This window comes from Toxorhynchites rutilus, chromosome 2 (assembly GCF_029784135.1).
Source record: "Toxorhynchites rutilus septentrionalis strain SRP chromosome 2, ASM2978413v1, whole genome shotgun sequence".
Lineage (NCBI taxonomy): Eukaryota > Metazoa > Arthropoda > Insecta > Diptera > Culicidae > Toxorhynchites > Toxorhynchites rutilus.
The window spans coordinates 269,546,644-269,567,848 of record NC_073745.1 but is presented as its reverse complement, the minus strand read 5'-3'; the positions used below and the strand labels follow the sequence as shown (position 1 = coordinate 269,567,848).

Here is a 21,205-nt window from a genome sequence, read left to right as displayed (position 1 = left end):
CGGCAATCCGGCAATTTTTTTGGTATAGATAGACGAAGATATAGTAGTGCGTTTCATCACATTAAACTCCATTTCCAGTTTCGAACAAATATCAATTTCGCTAGCGCATACATGAAATTGACTAACAGCACTTGTCACTATGTAATTGTAGAACATATGGGAATTTAATGTTCCGAATTTTCACTTTTTCCTTCAGAGTTTTCCGAAAATTTTCAATTGTCATGTTTGAATGGAAAATTGATGGTTGAAATATTTGTAATATTTTTATGGGACCCCCTCTCCATTCCAAAGGAGAGAGAGTGTCACACCATTATAGAAACATTTCTCATACTCAAAAACCCTCACATCCCAAATTGTGCTTGATTAGTTTTAGAGTTATGCAGAAATTTGTGTTTCATTTGTACGACAGCCCACCTTTAGAGACCGGGAGGAGTGTCTAACCACCATAGAAATATTTATTGTATCCTAAAACCTCCACATGTCAAATTTGGTTTCATTCGCTTGATTAATTCTCGAGTAATTCAGAAATTTGTGTTTCATTTGTATAGCAGTCCCTCCTTAGAGAAGGGGTGGAGAGTCTAACTATCATAGAAACATTTATTGCACCCTAAAGCCTCAATATGCCCAATTTGGTTTCATTTGCTTGATAAATTCTTGAGTAATGCAGAAGTTTGTGTTATGTGATATGTATTTTTTTCATAACCCCTCAATATGGGTATCTAATTAAAAGATTTGATTAGTAGAACATAGTTATTTATGTAAAATGGAAATCCAAGATGGCGGCCGTTACAAAATGGCAGACAACTAATTTCGTCAAAACCCCATCAATATGGGTATCAAATGAAAGGGCTTGACTAGTAGACCACAGTTATTTATGAAAAATGTAAATCCAAAATGGCCGCCACCTCAATATTTTAAAAACGTTTGGGATACAAAACGGGGAGAAAACTGTGTCGTTATCGAAAACTGCTATATTCTCCCGACTGATAATTTGACATGATCAACTATATATGGATCAAGTGAAATCAGTTCTAGTGATTGTAAAAAAGCTCTGTATGAATTGATTTCGGAGCTGGTAAAGCGATCTACAAATCTTATGTCAGACGAATTAGTAGCCCAACAAATACTGCTAGATCCTCGCTTAAAGCAGCATGGTTTTGGGGATAACAGAAAGTACAACTATGCACACCAGTCGTTGATAAGGATGCTAAAAATGACATCCATGGAATACACACCTACGAAACTACCACAAATCGTTGGTGATGAAGCGCTGTCATCTGAATGGGAGAAGTTTGATGTATTGGTTGGCAATCTTCGATCCTCACATGATCCAAAAGCTGTTGCAACATCTATTGTAGATCCACATTTGATGAGACTAAGCTACCCTTCGTTTTGGTGGAATGAAAGGAAATCTATCTCTCCGCGACTCTATCTTTTTTTTTTGAAAATATTATGTATTCCGGCGACTTCAGTACCATGTGAGCGAGTTTTTCCGAAAACAAGACAAGTTTGCAGTGAAAGATGTAGTCGACCTTCATCAGATAACATTGAAAAGATAATGTTTATAAATAAAAAAAATAAAAAGATCATTGTGATGGGAATATATCAGAGAAAACCTTCAGTAAAGTAATATTTTTACTTTCTCTGCACTGATTATTGTTTTAAACCTTATTTTTTACGTCTTCCATTCTTTACATATCCGAATAAACCAATTTTTGAAAAGAGCCGTCGAGCCGCTCAAATGAGCCGGCTCTTTACATTGAGCGCACGGCTTGAGCCGCTCACTGAAATGAACCGTTTTGCCCATCTCTAATTCCCCCTGTCTTTTATGTTTCGAATTGGGATGTACAGTAGTCACGTTTACCACTACACCACCGCCAACCGATTAATCATACCGGTATTAAAATTGAATGCGTAAAATTCCGAACACGAGAATCTTTGTAATGTTTAAAAAAGCCTTTTGACGTAGGACTACGTCTTTCAGTAAGAGTGCCAAATCGTAAAACAGTTCACATTTGTTTCAATAATGTTAACGTTAATAACAATTTCTAGTGCGAAAGGATTCTGACGATTGTATACCAAACGAATCGGCAATTTTTCATGAATTCATTCCAATATCCTGTTCTGTAAATACTTTAACTTGATGAAAATTAGAAGCATGCCCATTTTCTCATACTGTGCTTTTCTACGCGTATAAGGAGAAACTCATGCAGCCGTGATATTATAAACAACGATGCAAATATTATGCTGTCACCACAAGGTTCACGAATTCAGAGTGTGATTCATTGAATATCCACAGGGCGTGTAATTAGCCTTCCCCCTGTCCCCTTCCTCATCTTCGCGTAATAAGCACACCCTAGGAGAAACATTCGATGGCCCCAGTAAGGACAATAGGGATAAACTAGGATCAGAGAGGACTCGAGCACCAGAACAGATTACCATAGGAACTTTTATAGGTTTTGAACCGCACTAGCAGCTAAGTCTGAGTTGAGTCAGCTGAGATGTAGGCACTGACAGGCATGCAATTGACACAAAGAAACAAATTGCGACATATGAGCAGATCGTATATTGTTCTCGCGAGGGCAAGAATGAATCATCAATCAATCATCTTCAACCGCTTCAACAAAAAAAAACCTTTTCAGAGCGAGCAAAACGTTCTACGGAAAAGTTATTTCTAAAATACTGATGAACAAGAGTCCGTGAAACTCGGAGCAATCCAGATTTGACATATAGGGATTGGAACTTAATGCTATATCACCGTCAATTACCAGCGCCACGATTAGCATTCGATAAAACTTATAAAATATGCTATACCTTTTATCGAGAGATACTTCCAGCTTTTGTAGTCTTTAATATATCGTTAATCGGCGATCATCGGGAACCGCATTGTGCATTCATTCTCGAAGTATTCATCACTAGTTACAGTTTAAGGCTCGAATTATCTTCATGGATTACCCACTATTGTTTGCTTGTTGGTCAAAAGATTTTAAAGTTTTCATCGCTACAAAAAAAAGGAAAAAAATAATAATTAAGAGTGAGAATGTGATACTATCACTTCGAGATATCATTCAGTGTGACCCAAAGGTTGTGTGTTAGAAATTTGAAGTAGAGAAGAAACTTATTTTTTAAATCATAAACAAATCTATTATGCTCATTTATTCTTATTTATTCAAAAATTTCAGATATCGTTGTTTCTTCTAGGTTATTATTACATGTTATACCATTCTCTGCAGCTTGCTATTGTGAAAACTGCACGGGAGAACCGCCTAGCGCGGTTTTAGAGGGACTTTTTCAAAAAAAAAAAAAACAGTGTTTAGCCAAAGAAAAGCTTGGGAAAAATAATTCTGATTTATTTTCATATTAAAGATAGTTCATTATGGGCCCTATTATAGAAATCGAGGCGATAAGAATTTTGCTCGTTAGCTCTATTTTACTATTATAGATACCGAGCAATTCGATAGCATCGAGCAATTGACAGCTATCGGTGCAACTTTCATAATTTTTTGAGTTGTTAGGTTTGCTCGTCGCATACCTTCAGAGAATTATTTTGTTTCGGTTTGCGTCCCTGATATTTTCCTTTGATTAACATTTCAGAACCGCATAAATATATGCAATCGCAGCACATGAAATTCGAGCTCGGTAAGAGATTATCTCGATTTACAAGATACGAGATATTGCTCGGTGTGATAGTGATAGCGATTGTATCGAATCCTCGGTTCGATTTATTGAATAGGGCCCAATGTTCGCACTATTGAGTAATGTCAAAATTGAAAAAATCTCAAATATTTCGAGTCTTTACAAAATCATTGATCGTGTTTCCACTTGCCGCGATTACGGCCTCCACCCGCATCCGGAACGCACGGCAGGTCCTAATAATCTAGCCTGGATCCATTTCTCTCCAGGTACAAGTCAATTTTTATCTGTGGCTTGCTGTACTCGAGTGACATTTAGAACAGGAATTAGCCTTCATGACGCGCCATATCTACTGAGTAATCCAGCGGATTAAAATCGGGGCTAGATAACGACCACATATTCGCCCAGAACGGCAGATCTTCCTGCAATCACTTCTGAGTGCGGTTCGTGGGGCGGTACGGAGTCCCCTCTTATTGAAATACAACATTTCGTTTCAGGCCGTACAGCTCTTTGATCCGTGGAAGAACATACTTACTTCAAATCCCGATGTAGAGCGCGTTTGGGTTGATGGTTTCCGATGGCCAAAAAGGAACCCGGTGTTAACTCCAGAGACGACAAAGTAAACACCTTGAGTCTAGTAGGATACTTGGTCAGACGACTTTATGCTCGTCTACACGGTCTACATCTTTTACCGGAAGAAAACTAATATAGCAAACGGTTCTAGAATTTGATACGGGAACGACAGTAAACATGCTCTCGTCGGTGGACAGGATGGCCGGATTGTTTTCGCTTAAATATGTTCAAAATTTTCTTACATCGCTGGACTCGTAGCTCTCGAATGCATTTGGTAATGATGTGAGTTTTTATCCGTGCCCTCGCCTTCGCCCCGCTATCTTTCTTCACGAACTTATGTGCCGTAGGGTCCTTGATTCCGTGTTTCTTCGCCATTTTCCTCATTGAACGCACTTTTCCTCTCTAAGATCCTTCTCACGGTCCACCGGGAAACTACCAGGGCGATTGAAAAGTCTTTTGTTTGAAATGCCTTGCGCATGGGACAAATGACGAATACGCTGCCACTTCGGCAACTGTCGAACTAAGCAAATCAGCTTCTTTTACTCGCAGCCTATTATGATATGAATTATAGTCACGCGCATGCAAAGAAAACCAAAGGATTGTATGCACGGGTGAAATGGGAACCTTATTCGTACGTTGGTGCAAACATTATCAAGCATACGGTACAAACCTTAGTCGGTAGCAGTTTGTGTGCATAAATAACCTACAAGATACAAAGTGGTGAATTAAATTCTCCGTCAAAGGCTGATAGCACGATTGCCGGTTTACATCGTGTGATATTTGTTTGTTATTTTCGTAATTTTTCAAAGATGGGATAGCTGGGGCAGTCGATAATTATGTTCTGTTTGGTGACTTATTCTGTCAATTGGTAATTAAAAGATTGTATTCGTAAAGTCTTCACTTCAGTTCTTTTTCTTTTTCTCTGTTGAAAGAGACTTTAAAGCATTCGATTTATTCGTTTCCGATCTCTCAGTTTGGAATCGAGCTGGGGCTTGAGACTGAGATATTCACAGAACACATTCAAAGTCCAATTCATGCGTTTTTTCTCTTGTTTATTTATAATTAATAAAAGTTTTTAAAAACATCTTTTTTGTATTTTACTTGATTACTTAACTTATCAGTTAATATTACATGTATGTTTTACTTCTTATACGAATGATAGCTTAAAAATGAAAAAAATGTTTTCTTTTTTTCCTTTCATTGAAATTTCAATTAGTTAGTTTTACCTATATAAAGTCTCTAGATGTATGCATTTATGTATGTGTTGGTGAGTTGTTCGTGTATTTGATGTTATCATATTAAATAGTTCAGTAATTGATTCTGGCTTCGGCAAATATGCTCCCGTTTTTATTTCCTGCCCATAGGATGAGCTTTCCTCCGATATTGGTCTATTTCTATCTGCGTTCATTTGTTTATTAACTGTATAAAGTATGAATCCATGCTGTCGAATTATTACTCTGCACATAAAAGCGCACATGTTTGTGATTTTATCTCAATGCTTGGATGTGGTTGTATGCTTATACAAAACTTACAATTGTTTATCCTAAACAGTTTTTCTTTAAATGTATTTTCCCACTTTCTAAAGATGTTAAATAAACAGTTGCTCAGGACAACAGCATCCACCATCATGATACAATGAAAGCATTTTCTGCAGTTTCATCGCTATTTCGTGTTTGTTCGACCTACTTAGCAACGTATTAATTAAGCCAGACATTAATTCACCCGTAACTAAATCCTCCACGTCATTTTATACAGTAGTAGCACTTTCGGTATCAGGAAAAATAGTGAACAAATCCCAAAATCTAACAAATGACTACGACGATTCCAAGCAAACAAAATCAGCCGGGACTCGTTTTGGTTGAATCATGCTATCTACGACCAACGGATCCCAGGCTCTTAGTAACAAAGTTTAGTTTTTCTACAGTTTCTCTTGTAGCACACTTTATCTCACATTTAATGGTACATTTTTCATCCAAGCGAAAAAAGTGAGAAAAAATTGATTCATGCCGCGCCCTTCCATATATGCTTCGATACAGAATACATACACAATTCGAACACGCGCTACAGCTGCTGCTGTTGTGGGCAATAACCTAAGATGAAGAAAAATGAAACGCTTGGACCCCAAAATATCCAAACAACTGACGACAACGTGGGGCTGGTTAAATGCAATGTAAAAAGCCATCTGCGTGAATTTTTGTTTTTTCTTTTGTTTCTAGGTGTGATGTTTTTATGCTCGAATAGTAAATATAGATTTGTGTATAAATTTTAATACAATGTTGTTTTCAAATACCAGTACACACGGCTGTCCTTGCGTCCACATTTTAGATTCTTTGTAAATCTCCAAAGCTTCCAAAAAGCCACTCGAAAGACAATGACACATTCCAATGTATTACACACTTATTCATTCCTACGGTCCTTTTTTCATTCGCCATGCTTCGAGCGGTCTCAAAATCAGAAGCGATGGATTCCGTGTGCCTATGCTAATACCAGTCAATTTGGCAGTTTCCAATTTCTAGCCCTTCTTTTGTTCTCCAGACACGGTTTGCGCTTCTATTTCTACACTCGTACAACATAGGGGACGACGATGTGCTGTTGTCAGTGGGTAATTGTTTCTGAGTAATTATTGGTCGATATAGCTTGGATATTGAAAATTTGTTTAGCTCCGCTTGAGTCAGAATGCGTTCGATAACAAGTAATTTATCCTGAAAAGAGTTGAGAAAGAGAAGAAAGAACTGATTAGTGAACTTCCCTAACAAGGAGGTTCAGTTTTGATGAAACAAATAGCAAAGTCTGCGTGCCATCTGCGTGTTTGTGTAGCTAATTAGGGCTCGTCAAAAAATTTTCAAGATAACTAACTTAGCCTCAATATGTTAGGGAAGTTTAATAAACAATAATCTTGGATAGCATTCTCACCTGATGTTAAATTGATTGAATTAACAAATTTAAAATATCTACTACAAGTAATGAGTTTTGACTGTTCACATAAATCATCCTCCAATATTGAAATGTAACTCAGTTGATGGAATTCAAATCAAGAAAAGGGAGAAACAAACCGATTCGAAGCCGAACCAAATGTGCGGGCCAAATATCATTTCCTGATATATAAGGCCCTATTATATAAATCGAATCGAGAAGTCGATACAACCATTATCACTATCACACCGAGCAAAATTTCGTATTTTGTAAATTGAGATAATCTCTAAACGAACAATGTGTTGCAACTGCATGTATTTAAACATATCAGAAATGTTTCTTATAGGAAAATATCAGGGATGCAAACCAAAACAAAATAGTTCTCTTTAGATATGCAACAAGCAAACCAAACAACTCGAAAAATTCGGACAGCAGTTGTCCGGGAAGCTTTGAAGCCGCATGCCCGGAGAAACTGCATGTGTGCATGAAGCAAATAAAGGTCAACAATTTAGGGAATAATAAACGCATTTTAATTAAAAATAATACATTGTGATGAAATTTTTCATATAGAATTAATATTTCCTAATAGAGTATCATATTTTCAGCAAGGAATATTGAACAGTTTTTTCCTGTTAAGGATTTTCTATTAAAATGATGAAATGTTTGTGAATATATTGAAATAACTTTAACACTAGTCGAGTTAGAGTAAGTACTTCGAATTCGAATAAGCAAAGAACATCAATCAATTATTTTTACATTCAAGATTTAAAAAAAATGGAACTGTCTTCAGGGATGATAAACTGAAAGAGGGTACACTTACTTCACCACAAATCAAATTAAACGAAGCAAAATAGACGAAACTGAATTAAACCTTACACGCGAAGCTCATGATACTTTTTGGGACTGTTTCAACGAAGTGGCAAATGAAAATGATAGCGTCACGTTCACGACAAAATTCTTTTACTAACGAATCGACTGTTATGCAAAAACATTTCGAATCGATCGTAATCACGTTTGGTGGTCGTTAAATTCTAAGTAGTACCCGCAATTGGCAAGGTTTGCCAGAGTTTATCTTTCAGCTCCTTGCAGTAGTGTCTACAGTGAAAGACTGTTCTCTGAAGCTGGCCTGGTGTACGAAGTAAAGCCTAATGGATCGGATTAAAAAATTATAATAAAAGTAATAGCGTTAATGAAATAATTCTATGAGTTAATACCAACTTAATTTAGAAAAAAATATTATTTCTCTTGTGTTAATGAGAAATTAATGAGATTTTCTAATATCCGGCATCCGGTCGGATAGCAAATACTGGCCGGGCAGGTCGGACACCGGATATCCGTTCCATCTCTAGTTCTTATACCTCTAGGTAATGGAGGAATATAATAATCATCTTGGGTGTATTTTTATGGAAAACAAATGCTTTGTATATTCATAAATGACAATTTCCTTAAAGAAATCAACGATATTGGTTGATGAAACTTTACAGAAAATGAAGTATTACTTATATTATTTATATTTTATAGAATAATTTATCATTGAATATTTATTAGTATGACCTATGATTTTCCTTAAATTAACCCTCCTATACTCGAGCATACGGTCTTACAATCAATAATTTTGTTTCGAGGAGACAACATTGAATTGAAACTGAATTTAAAAAAAAATGAAAAAAATATATTCGGGAGTTATTTCATTTAATTATATCTGTTTTCACTACAAATAAATACAAATAGCGCGTAAAAATAAACAATAGTAAATTACATAGAAGAACAAAATCTGTGACACCATGCGCGAGTATAAGAGTTAAGATTCCAATCTCATTGAATTCAATTAGATACTACTGAAACATAGTATCAATATAACGCCGAACAACCGACAATCCACCAAACACATATCCATCATTCCCCCTTACGATACCTTACGACGCCAGTCTCACTGACAAATCGTTACTCAATAACTGCATTTCAAGTTGCAACTTATTCACTCTGGCCCAATATATTTATATATTTATTATATTTATCATATTTATTATTATATTTGTTTCACACTCCACAATTCAATCGTCATTTCCAGAGTGAATTGAAGTATTTATTTATTCGTGCAGTTTGTATTCGTTGTTGTTTTCGAATCGTACTCAGTAAACCAAATGAAAAAGATAAGATGGAAAGTTTTGCAGTGGAAAAGATTTAAAACTTCTAAAAAAAAAACTGGGGATCTCCGTAGCCACATTGGTTGCGCGTTCGCTTAGTAAGTGATCGATCGTGAGTTCAAAACTCAGGGCACTCATTGACCATCTTTGTGTTGTTACAGAATAACTACGTCCACGCAACAATCATCAGCGATGGAGATGGATCCACGGTCGAAATAAGATCGAATCATCCATACGGCTGCTCTGCTCTGCAAGACACATCGGGCTGTTGTTCTATAAATAACTCAACAATGATCAATCAGCTGTCTCCGCTGTCCGGTCTAACTGGATAATGGAAGAACAGAAGGAAAACTCTTACGCCTAAATGGCTACTGTGTAAATGCAAATGGTATAGAAGAGAATACTCTAACTCCGAAAAATGGCAACTGTGTAATGTGTTAATTATAGATATGATAAACATGTGACATGTACTGAATATGATAAACATGTGACATGTACACGATTAAAATTCGGCTCTGTTACAGCTGAATTGCTAAATGAGCCTGATAAAAAAAATGAACAGATGGGATAAAAAATGGGTGTTTGGTTGAAACTTGTCTCAATAGCTTGAAAAATGCTTCGAAACATCAAGAATTGAAAAAAAAATTTAACAATTCATCCACTGCTGGCTGAACGCTTTCCTCATTTGATGCAAGATGATGAAATATGATGATGAACAAGGTCTGTCTATAAAAAAGATGCTTTTGTTTTCCCAAAAATCATCACGAATTTTCCGAGCAGCCCAATTTGAGCTGTCCTGATTTCATTTTGATTTTTATTTTCATTCTTCCTGATTTTTGAAAATTATAGTTCGGAACTTTGCTTGTGTCCGTAAGATTTTGTTTTTCTATGTAATTTACTATTGTTTATTTTTACGCGCTATTTGTATTTATTTGAAGTGAAAACAGATATAGCTTTTGCTTGTGTCCGTAGGTGAAATCTCTGTACTATGCTTACTTCGCACATATTCTAAGAATGCATTCTGAGGCGAAAAGTTTTGCGGTCCATTCAACACGGCAGCTAAAAAGAAACTGGCCAGGGCAAGTGCAATATCAACTGCTGACCAATATTGACTTCGAGGCACTTTCATGCATATTTATATATTTTTGTAATTTCACCAATATTTATAGATTTTTATGATTTTATTAGTTTTCTTTCATAACATTTTTTGAGCTATGGAAAAAAGTTTGTGGATCAATAAATAAAAAACATTACTTACACACCTTTTATCTTTCAACAATGATTGTCATACTACTTTGCCTAGCCGCCAAAAGCGTATAAACGCTCAAAACACTGCACCCAAAACGTGTGCATTAGACTTGTTTTTGAAATACAGAAGCACTCTCTACCGGGTTCATCCATCGAATGAAATTGCACCACTGTGTGCGATATCTATCTTCCATTCATCCTTTGTATTGAGCAAACAGCTGTGTCTGACATCAGCATTCAGAAAGGCTGCTTTCTGCTAGCTGGAGCGAGACTGTGATTTGAATACACCCAGGTTTTTTTACGCGGGGGATACGTACCTCGTAAAAAAAACCGCGTTAATTGGAAAATCCGCGTAAAAAAAACCGGGTTAATTGGAAAATCCGCGTAAAAAAACCGCGTTAATTCGAAAATCCGCGTAAAAAAACCGTGTTAATAGGAAAATCCCCGTAAAGAAAAAAAAGGTCACATAAAAATCCTCTTGAGAATCGTGATGGGGTGCGGCATACGCTCTGAGGGAGCTTGAAAGGGAGAGATATGAACTGAGAGAGAGAAGTGATGTTGCTCAGGTTTACGCGCAAAAATCGCGCTTATTTCATTCCTAAATGGGATTGATGCTATGCATGAATTTCATTGTGTGTGGCTCTCGACGAGCGGACTTAAATACATGTACATGAATCTTTCTTCCCCCAGCCGTTATGTGGGGTTGGATGAAACTTCGTTGCACACGAAGGTCGTACGGAGGATATCTGCTTCGCAGTGGTGTGCTCATCAACCCGTTCTTGCACAAGCTTTATGCTATCTCGAGATACTTCTTCTTGCACTTGCATATTCATCAGCTAGCGACCCAGCTTGTATTTCTCCTGGAAATGCTTTCTCTGCAGCGCTAATTGCCTCTGTTCCAACTCTAATTCTTTCTGTTCTGTCAGGCATTTGCGTTGCAAAATCTCTCCTCCGACTTGACGTGGTCGTTCCCATCGAAACTGGCATAGGCGGTGGTGAACAACGCGGGCAAATTGAATCTGTGTTCGCTACAGATGCATCGAACCTGGCACATAGGTGCGGCACTAATATCCGTCAATAGCACTAAGTTCCGTCATATGGTCTCAGGAAGCATGAGGGACAGATTTGATATTGCTCAGTTTTTTTTTACGCGGTGACCATGTTAAAAAAAACGCGTTAATTGGAAAATCCGCGTAAAAAAAACCGCGTTAATTGGAAAATCCGCGTAAAAAAAACCGCGTTAATTCGAAAATCCGCGTAAAAAAAACCTGGGTGTAATGGTGATCATGGCTTGAATTATAAAGACTCAAATTCTTCAGTTCATTCTTCCTTAGCCCTAAAAAGGCATATTTGGCAAACTATATTTTCGGCCTTGGGAATGGCCATTTGGAAAACCCCGCTTGCTAGCTGGATGACTGATGAATCATGAATACTCTGAAATCGCTAATAGCTTGTTCACACTCAATAAATTGCCAACGGACAGAGCTTAAAATGCAATATTTTATCTATCCACATTGTCCGTAGAACGAACGCAACATTTACTAATTCTATTTCAAAAAAGTATCCTATTTGCTGATTTGGCACTATCACTGAAGGACGTAGTCTTCCGTAGAAAATAGTCAATGATTTCTAATGTTTTCATTATTGTTACATATATAAAATGGTTTCAAACAGAGATCGAAATGCTCGCCGATTTGAGAGAAAAATAGTTGAGAATATAGGAGGCGAGAAAATCATCTCTTTTATTTTATGATATATTTGGTAGATTGAAGCTTCATATAATGATTATACATTATTTATTGAGAGAAAAGAAATGTAGCTCAGTATACAATGTGACATTTTTTATTTAGACCGTATTGGTTTGGAAATATTAGGCAATTTGCTTAGGTGGTCCAAATTCCCCCTTTTCCCCTACAGCTGAAAACATTGCATGAAAACATTGATAGAGATTTTCCCACATCTCTTTTTCTATGAAAAAAAAATTTCGGTGAAAAAGAAAAGACGAAAATTTCAACATTACACGACTCATCGAAAACTAGATTGATTAACTGAATTATTATCTAGCTACCGAGCGAGAATTTTGATCTCTGGTTTCAGATAAAGTAACCCGTGGGCCGCTCGTTGGGTATAGCTGCTTTAGCTTTATTCCAACGATCATACCATGTTGAAAACACCGGTTCTCGTTCGATCTCCAAAGATAAGCAACATCGGGCACGATCAGTGTTTAGATTGGAGACTCTGGTTGAAGTGAGTGGAATTAGTAAAAAAATAATTTCGATTCTTAGTATCCAAAATGACAAGCCGAAATGCTACCTATAGAGAACACATTTCCCTGCTTCTATCTATGTCCAGTTACTGTGGCAAAATACGCATTAAAAAAATCATTTGGGGATGTAAGCAAAGACACCGGTCAGAAAATCTCTCAAAGCTCTCTTTGCATGGTGAACAAACTTAAGGAAAATATCAAGAAAATGTAAGCGAACACAAACCAATACTCACCTAGTTCTGAATTCCTTGTCTGCCACTCCGATTCAAGCGCATTTTATTCATCAGCCATATTGGGATCAAACGCAGATTGAGCGGACGTTATAATGGGGACGTATCTTGAATATCCGAATCCGAAATCCTTTGCACACTAAAAAACAATCCAAAGGTTCTCTTTTTGCAAATTGGGTCCAGCTTGCCTTATTTCGTATAAGTTGTTAGTACTTTATTTCACCACCGTTTCGTTTGTGTGTGTGTGTATTCGTTAAAAATCTAGCCTTCTCATAGACTTTTTTGCTCCAACTTTTTTTTTTCCTTCCAAATAATCTTTGCATTATATATATTCTAAAGTATAATAATAGGAGTTTTACCATTATTAATTAGTAATAAAAACCACATCTAACAGATGCCCGCGCGACAAGTAATAAAAAAACATTGAGGAGGAAAGAAAACCCGGTAGTTTGATCTGCCCTGCCGAACGTCCGCCGCCTTACTGTATGTTTGCATTCGATACGACTTTTTGTATACCCGATCATAGATTGCAACTGCGAATGATCGATAATAATTACGCTAACAATTTTCCAGCTTCTGTGAAAATTTCACATTTTCTCCAACTTTTTGCACAACACAAATTGAAATAAAATTTCCTTTTTCAACCCTTTCACCTCAGCACGTAGCATTATTTCGCTCGCGTTTGCTCCCTATATATGAGAGTGTCTGTCTATGTTGTGTTGTATTTTTTTACTTTTCTCACGGAAGTAGATGTTATTATATTTCGGCATATTGCTGCGCGCACATTTAGCTTTTTTCTCTTACTTATGCAACTCGTAAAAAAAACAAAATCTACATTGTTTCCTGTTCCTAATGCGTTTGGATTTTTCCTTCATCATCATCATCCTTGCCTGTTCCTAACCTCTCGACGACGACTGTTTCAATTTTCTGCTGTTTATATTCCTCTCTTCCTTTTTCTCTTGTGTATGCGTGTGTGTGTGTGTTGTAACCAATCTGTAGTTGCTCTTTTAGAGCAGTACACATTTGCTCTTCTTCTTCTTTTTGACTTGCAACGCGGCCCTGGTGGCGGTTTCGAACACCTCGCGTACACCCTCTTTCGATTTGGCCGAACACTCCAAGTAAGCGAACGCGTTTATCTTCTCCGCCATTGCGCGGCCTTCCTGTGGCTTCACTGGTTCCTGCTTCATTTTGGCCAATTCCTAGATAAAGCCAAGAAAATAGCATTAGCTATCGAGCAGGAAACAAAAGAGCGCATTGCTTACCTTGATCGTGTGAGGGTCATTTCTGAGATCTTTCTTGTTACCAACTAAAATTATGGGTACGTTTGGACAAAAGTGTTTGACCTAAAATCGGAAAGAAAAATGAAATTTAGAATGAGTGATTATTTTTTTCGTTATGTTATATCAAGTTGTTCAACTAATACATCATCAATTCTCAATATAGGAATTAGAAATAGGGATATTTACATCGAAATTTTATCCAAAAATTGGACTTCACAGACCGATCTAAATGACAAAAATTCTAAAGAATAATAATTGAAGTTTACCGTTTTTAATCAGTGTTCATTAGTAATAAAGTAATAAAAATATCAGACAGTCCACTGTGGAAAATTGAACTTTTGTAATGCACATTGGTTTTAAATTATTCAACAATTTTGTATGAAAATGTATGAATTTGTATGCCACCTTTGCAATAGTCAACGGGATCATCATGAAATCAGCGAAATATACGATTCCGCAAAATAAACCCAACCCGAGTAAGGGAGCGTTGCACTGGCGATCCAACTTAGCTTTGAGGTTATGAAAAAGGTTTTAAACTTCGCAGTTCATTCGCTTCTATGGTGAACCGAGGACATCAAAAGAGAGATTAGGAAGCGGAGAAAGTTTCTGCATGCGGCCAAGTGAATACTGGTCACTGGATATGACCCCGAGTTTATTAGGCAACAGAGAGTGGGCACTTGTTCTGTCAGTACCTTCGTGATCCCGGTAAGTCATACTGATAAACCCTACAACATAAACTTCTCCATCGATGAACTGTCCGTCGCCTTGCGTTTCGCCTAGGGAAATTCCACTAGCTTTGATAGCGTTGAATACAAGATTCTCAAACAGCTGTCCCTGCTAAGGATCATTACTCTCCTCAACATTTTCAAGGATCTCTGGTGAAATCACGATGTACCCGAGGATTGAATGTACACTCTGTCCAAGAAAATGTTGGAATTAAAGAAATTGCTCGTCGGATTGGACGATCCCATCAAGTAGTTCTCAATTATTTGACGAATCCTCAAGGGTACGGTAAAATAAAGATAGCTCTACGTAAATCGAAACTCTCTGACCGGGATGAACGGGAAATAGTTAGAACAACTTCGAATACTTCAAAATCACTTATACAAATAAAGCAATCTTTGAATTTAAATGTTTCACGGGAGACAATTCGTCAAATTTTGGTTTTTTACCACATAGAGAAAATCGAAAAAGTTAAAGCTGCTAATCTTACACCATCTCACATCGAAAAACGTCTGAGTTTTGCCAAAGCTCACATGAATCAATAGTGGAATATGGTATGTCATGACAAATAACGTTTTCAAAAGAATATATTTTGTTATTTTGCTTTCCATAACAAAAAGATCTTTAATTATTCTTTTACTTTTAACTTTGCTAGGTTATCTTCAGTGACGAAGAAAAATTCAATTTGGATGGTCCTGATGGTTACAACGGGTACTAGCGTGATTTACGGAAGAAGGAACAGTATTTTTCAACCAGAAATTTTGGTAGAGGTTCGTGCATGGTTTGAGTGGGATTCTGTGCAACTGGAATGCTCAAGATAGCTTTCACATCAAGGAAGGATTACATACATTTTCTGAAATCCTCTCTCCTACCGTTTTTGCGTGGATATCGTCACAAAAAAATCACATTCCAACAAAACAATGCTACCTACTATTCATAACAGCAAGAAATCTAAGCAATAGATTTGGGACCAAAAACTTAATTTTTTGGACTGATTGGCTCTCTCTCAAGATTTGAATTCTGTTGAAAATCTCAGGGGGATCCTTGTACGCAGGAAAGCGGTACACCACGATTGAAGAGCTCATTGTCAAAATTTCGGAAAAAATGATGTTGTTTGTGTAGCAATGAAATATAATCAGGGTGGTCTTATAGAAGTTGGACAGAGTGTATAGCATCATAATACCCATACCCAAGATAAGCCATAGCAACAACACCGTTGAAGGCTACCGGCAAATTTTCATGGGCACTTGTACTTGTACAACTTCCGAGCTGGAGCGAGCTCGGCAGGCCTGCATCAGACTTTCATGGCAGAAACATACCGTTTTCAAGAGATGAGATGCACGGAGGGCTCTAAAAGATCATCTAGTGTTGGGTTCGGGGTAAGTAACAGAAGTGACAGACTAGTTTCCAGCATGAGACTTGCCGACATCTGCCAGGTCTTCTCGGCTGAAGTAGCCGGAATCTACATAACGGTAGCGCGGCGACATCATCGGTGCAGTCAAGTCCGTGGGTAAAAGCGGTCTGAAAGTACCTGTTTCCTGACACTGCCCTCATGTGGATACCTGGATACAGTGGCATTACAGGTAACGATGCGGTTTGCTGGAATTGGTCACACGGGACAATTTTCTACACGGAGTGTCGTGCATCACCAACTTTTTTGCTCCTCTTGTGGCTCGCAGAGAAATCAATTTCTGATACGTATGACATCCGTCAAATATCAAAATAGTCAATAGTTAAAAGCTTCTCGAATCATTTTCCTTCCCTTTTTTATCGGGATCAATGACGGAGAGATCAAGGATACATCAACGCTTCATAAGGTTTAAAAACAGTGCTTCGCATCTCAGACGAAATTTCAAGATTTATTGGTCGTAAATTTTGACAAGTTTGTTTTTCATTTATCAATCCCGTGATGTAACGTGACGAATGAACCGAGTAAAATATGCAATCCGAAACTACCAAAATTCAAGAGTTTTTCTTCTCCATTTTGAAAAAGTTGCAGCTCGCGTAATTTGACCAATTCACTTTTACACCGTCGATCGACACATGAAGAAGTTCGTCCAAATATATAATTCCTAGGTCTTCTTTAAAAGCTGCAAGTTGATCTTTGATGCTTGAGAACGTCCCAAGAACATGGACGTAATGTAACGATTTACCAAATCCTTCTCTTCGTCATCCAACAATCTGAAATTCAGATGCCAAATGAAACCGAATGAAACAAAAATTTCTTCATAATTCGAGATCTAATCAAGCAAATGGAACCAAATTTAGCATGTGAAGGTTTTGGTGGATGCAATATTTCTATGGTGATTCGACACTTTTTCCCCTCTCTAAGAGGGGAGATGGGTTGCATAACTCGAGAAATAATCAAGTAAACGGAACGAAATTTAGCATGTGGAGGTTTGAGAGGACAATAAATGTTTCTATGATGATTCGACACTCCTCACCACCATTCTAAGGGGGCGGGGCTCCCATACAAACAAAACACAAATTTCTGCATAACTCGAGAATTAATAGAGTAAATGGAACCAAAATTCAAAGGTAAGGATTTAACCAGTTAACTGTGATTGACGAGAATACCCGTCACGGTGAAGTGGTAAAATTTTGAGTATTGACGAGTATACTCGTCATGCGTATAAATCAATGACCATTAGCTATTTAAATCGTAATTTTTGAGAAAAACAAAACATATTTTCAAATTTCAAGATATTTAGAGTATTGTGAAGCTATGCCGGAACAAAATAAACAAGTAGAAAATATAAACAGTTCGAGATGATGTCATGTGACCCCGTATGCACTGGTTGAGAAGGTTTACCAGTTCGTATAATGAATATATTCATGTGCGGTGATAATGTATTTTGTATGTTCGTATTGCTAAAAACTTAATATCAGTAAGGAATCGCGTTAATGATGTTCGATTTGCAAAGTCACATTGTGTATAATATCGCAGAACATCACTCCACAGCAAGATTTGAATTTTTATTTTTATATGTGAGCAATTCCAAATGAAATCGACTAATGACAAAACATGAGTTTTTTTTATTCGAATAAAAGTTTGTATGCCGTTTGGGTTTTTTGACTTTAAAAAATACATAAATTTGAATATAAATTAAAAAAAAATCATAATTGGAAAAGACAATTAGAAATGTTTTTTTCAAATATCTCGAGAATAGCTGCATTTAGAAGGAGATTAAAATAATGAGCTTTTTTTATTTTAAATCACATCAGGATTCATAATTTGTGGCTAAAAATTATACAAATGATACAAAAATTTGAAGTTTCGAAAATTCATAAAAAATCAATGTTCCACAAAGTTCGTAAAAAATAGTTTTACCATCTTGAGCTTATTTTAAAATTTTCTACATGAGATCTATTTTATATGGAAAATTTAAAAAAAATAAAAATATGTATTTTGGATATTGCAAATTAAAGTTTTTTTTGTAAATAAAAAAAGAATGCTATTTTTTTTTCTCAGTGTATATTTTTTTCACGTTTTAACATCAATACTCTATGACTCTTTCTAAGAGACTATTTCGATATCAATTATCAAAGATTTCTCTTACTAAAATCGATACGTCCTTTTCAAAAGTTACACTTGAGTCAGAAAATTCCCAAATGCTGTGGAAAACTCATATTTCCTTCAACCCAAACGGAATACAAACTTTCGTTCGAATAAAAAATACAAGTTTTTAATATTTATATTTTTAGTTCGATTTTATTTGGAATTGGATATGTATGATATTCAATTGAATTCATTGCCTTTTTAGTTTAATATGTACGTACAGAGATGCCAACCTTCCTGACTTTTCAGGATTTCCCAGACTTTTTAGCACGCTCCCTGATATCCTGACGAACACTCAATTAATCCTGATTTTTCTGAAATGATCCTGATTTTTCCTCATTTTTGTACTCTTTACATTATTCGTAATCGATATACAGCGCGGACTCGATTATATACAGTTTCTGATTTCTTTTCACTATAATCGAATACTATATATAATCGAATCAAAAAAAATATTTTTTATTCTTTTTTTTTGCATGTACTTTTCCTTTTTTTTTTTTGAATATAAAAGAGGAATTTGATTTTTGATTCATCCCCTTAAAGTCAGAAAATACCTTTCTCACATGAAAAAAAAATTATCCAGATTCTCTCAGAGGGTGATAGACGATCATATTTGATGGAAAAAATCCTTCTACGCATATGTTCGAATTTCAACAATGACAGAGTTATAGAACTTTTTTTTTGTTTCGGACTCTGTTGCCTCGAACTGGCTCTACATTACAAAGTACGCTACGGAAGACGATTCTGTTGCATTCATTTGAAAGATGAGAAAATTTGATACAGGATATAGTAATGGAACATCTAAATTAATGGATTTTAATAACATTTTGGAAGTGGAAAACTTAAAAGTTAGTAATTGTTAATGTATTATTATTAATGTCATCCTGATTTCTTTTATTATTAAACTGGATTGTTTCTATCAATCAAATTGAAGCTCTCTAACCGCTCTACAATTTGTTCTTTGACACCAAACTTCTATCTGATTTGGCTGCAACATCGATATAATTAATTCTTGGTGAAAATTCAAGCAAAATCTTCAAAAATCCCCACTGTATATGAATTAGTCACTTAAATTACACCTTAACGTTGTAAAGTTACATTTCTTCTTGAAATAAGTCATATTTGAAACATTAAAAAAATATTTTTTTTCAAACTGCATATAATCGAGTCTGTATATAATCGAGTCTGTATATAATCGAGTCCGACCTGTACTGGTTTCCATGCCAAAGTTTTCTGTCATGATAGTTCTCTGGTTCGCAGTTGTTAAATTCTCTAGACGCAAAGCTGTACTTTACTTTTTTTATCTCTACCCTCAATTGTTTCGTGGCTTTCCAAAACAGTGCTAGAAAATTTCATGAAACCAGATTGTTTGACGGATTTATGAAATTACAACGAGATTAAGTTTGAGAAACAACATTGCTTTATTGAGGATAATGTGTATGTAGATGTATCCCCAGAGTTATTAATGTAGGAATACGTTTCGGAGTGTAAAATTACTTAAAAGAAAAATTTTGAATCCACAGTCAATATAAAAAGATTTCATATATAATTTGTTTGTCTAATTCAAAGTAAAATTTTGTCTAATTCAAAATAAAATCAACTTTAACCCTCTACAGCACAAGCCCGACTTTAGACGGGTTTCACGGATTCTCTTTTTAAATTATTCGGACATTATTTTCAATGTTCTCCTCCACTAGAACGACTTCAGAATATTTTCATCTATATTTATTAACAATATTTGTTAATATACATTGGTTTTATGCTGGCAGCTTTCTGCCAGGAGTATTTTATGTTGAAAGTCGGAAATTCGAGATAAAAGTGGAATAGGTTTTTTAGATAAATAAAAAAACTTCGGTTTAGAGGGTTAATGATGGGACTATGGTAAATATATCTATAGCCGTACTAAATATCATAAAAATTAGGAAAAATCCAACAATTCTTCCACTGCTGATATGCTTTCATTATTTGTTGAGTAAAGATTCATTCTAAAGCATGGATGATGAATTCAGTGAAAATTAGAATATTCATTTCTCTGCAATTAACTGTAGTGATGCTGTAGGTTTTTCGGAAAAAATATAAACGATCAAAAAGTCAGGTGCAACACTAGCACTTCCGCTTATGCGAGGATTTATACCATGCTTATTAATTCTTTTACATATCCGGTCTTCGCCCGAAAGCCGATATACTCTGTTTCTGTTGGGATTTGGAATGGATTCTGTATCATGAGCTACTACCAAGCAACCTGTTTCTCACATGTATGGCTCGCAGCAGTTTTCAACGAGGAAGCAAACATGTTCTGAGAGGATAGAATATTTAAGCTGTGTGAAAGATGGCGAAAGATTGTGAAACAGAACTATGGATAAAAAATGATGTTATAATGCTTTGATTGAAAATGATGTTTTTGTTTTCCCAAAAATCGACATTAACTTTTCGGACAACTCAATATGAGCTATATTGATCCATCCTGATTTTTATTTTCATTCTCCCTGATTTTTTAAAATTATAGTTGGCAACCCTATGTACGTAATATATGCTTATGTAACCACAATAGCGACAACGTATTGCTTGTGTTAAATTAAAAAAAAAATAATTCTGAAGTCTGCAATAGTTTGAGCTGGAGCGCGTTGTCAAAC

At 36.0% G+C, this 21,205-nt stretch overlaps 1 protein-coding gene across 1 annotated transcript in view; it reads right to left on the bottom strand.

Annotated features, from left to right (window-relative positions):
- Nucleotides 1-13,199: 13,199 nt before the first annotated feature.
- Nucleotides 13,200-21,205, bottom strand: part of LOC129767419 (ras-like GTP-binding protein Rho1) — a 56,668-nt gene continuing 48,662 nt past the window's right edge. The window contains exons 4-5 of the mRNA XM_055768314.1: nucleotides 14,273-14,353; nucleotides 13,200-14,209 (exon numbers count right to left, since the gene is read on the bottom strand). Coding sequence (XP_055624289.1) covers nucleotides 14,018-14,209; nucleotides 14,273-14,353 — 273 coding nt within the window. The 3' untranslated portion in view covers nucleotides 13,200-14,017. The remainder of the gene's footprint in view (nucleotides 14,210-14,272; nucleotides 14,354-21,205) is intronic.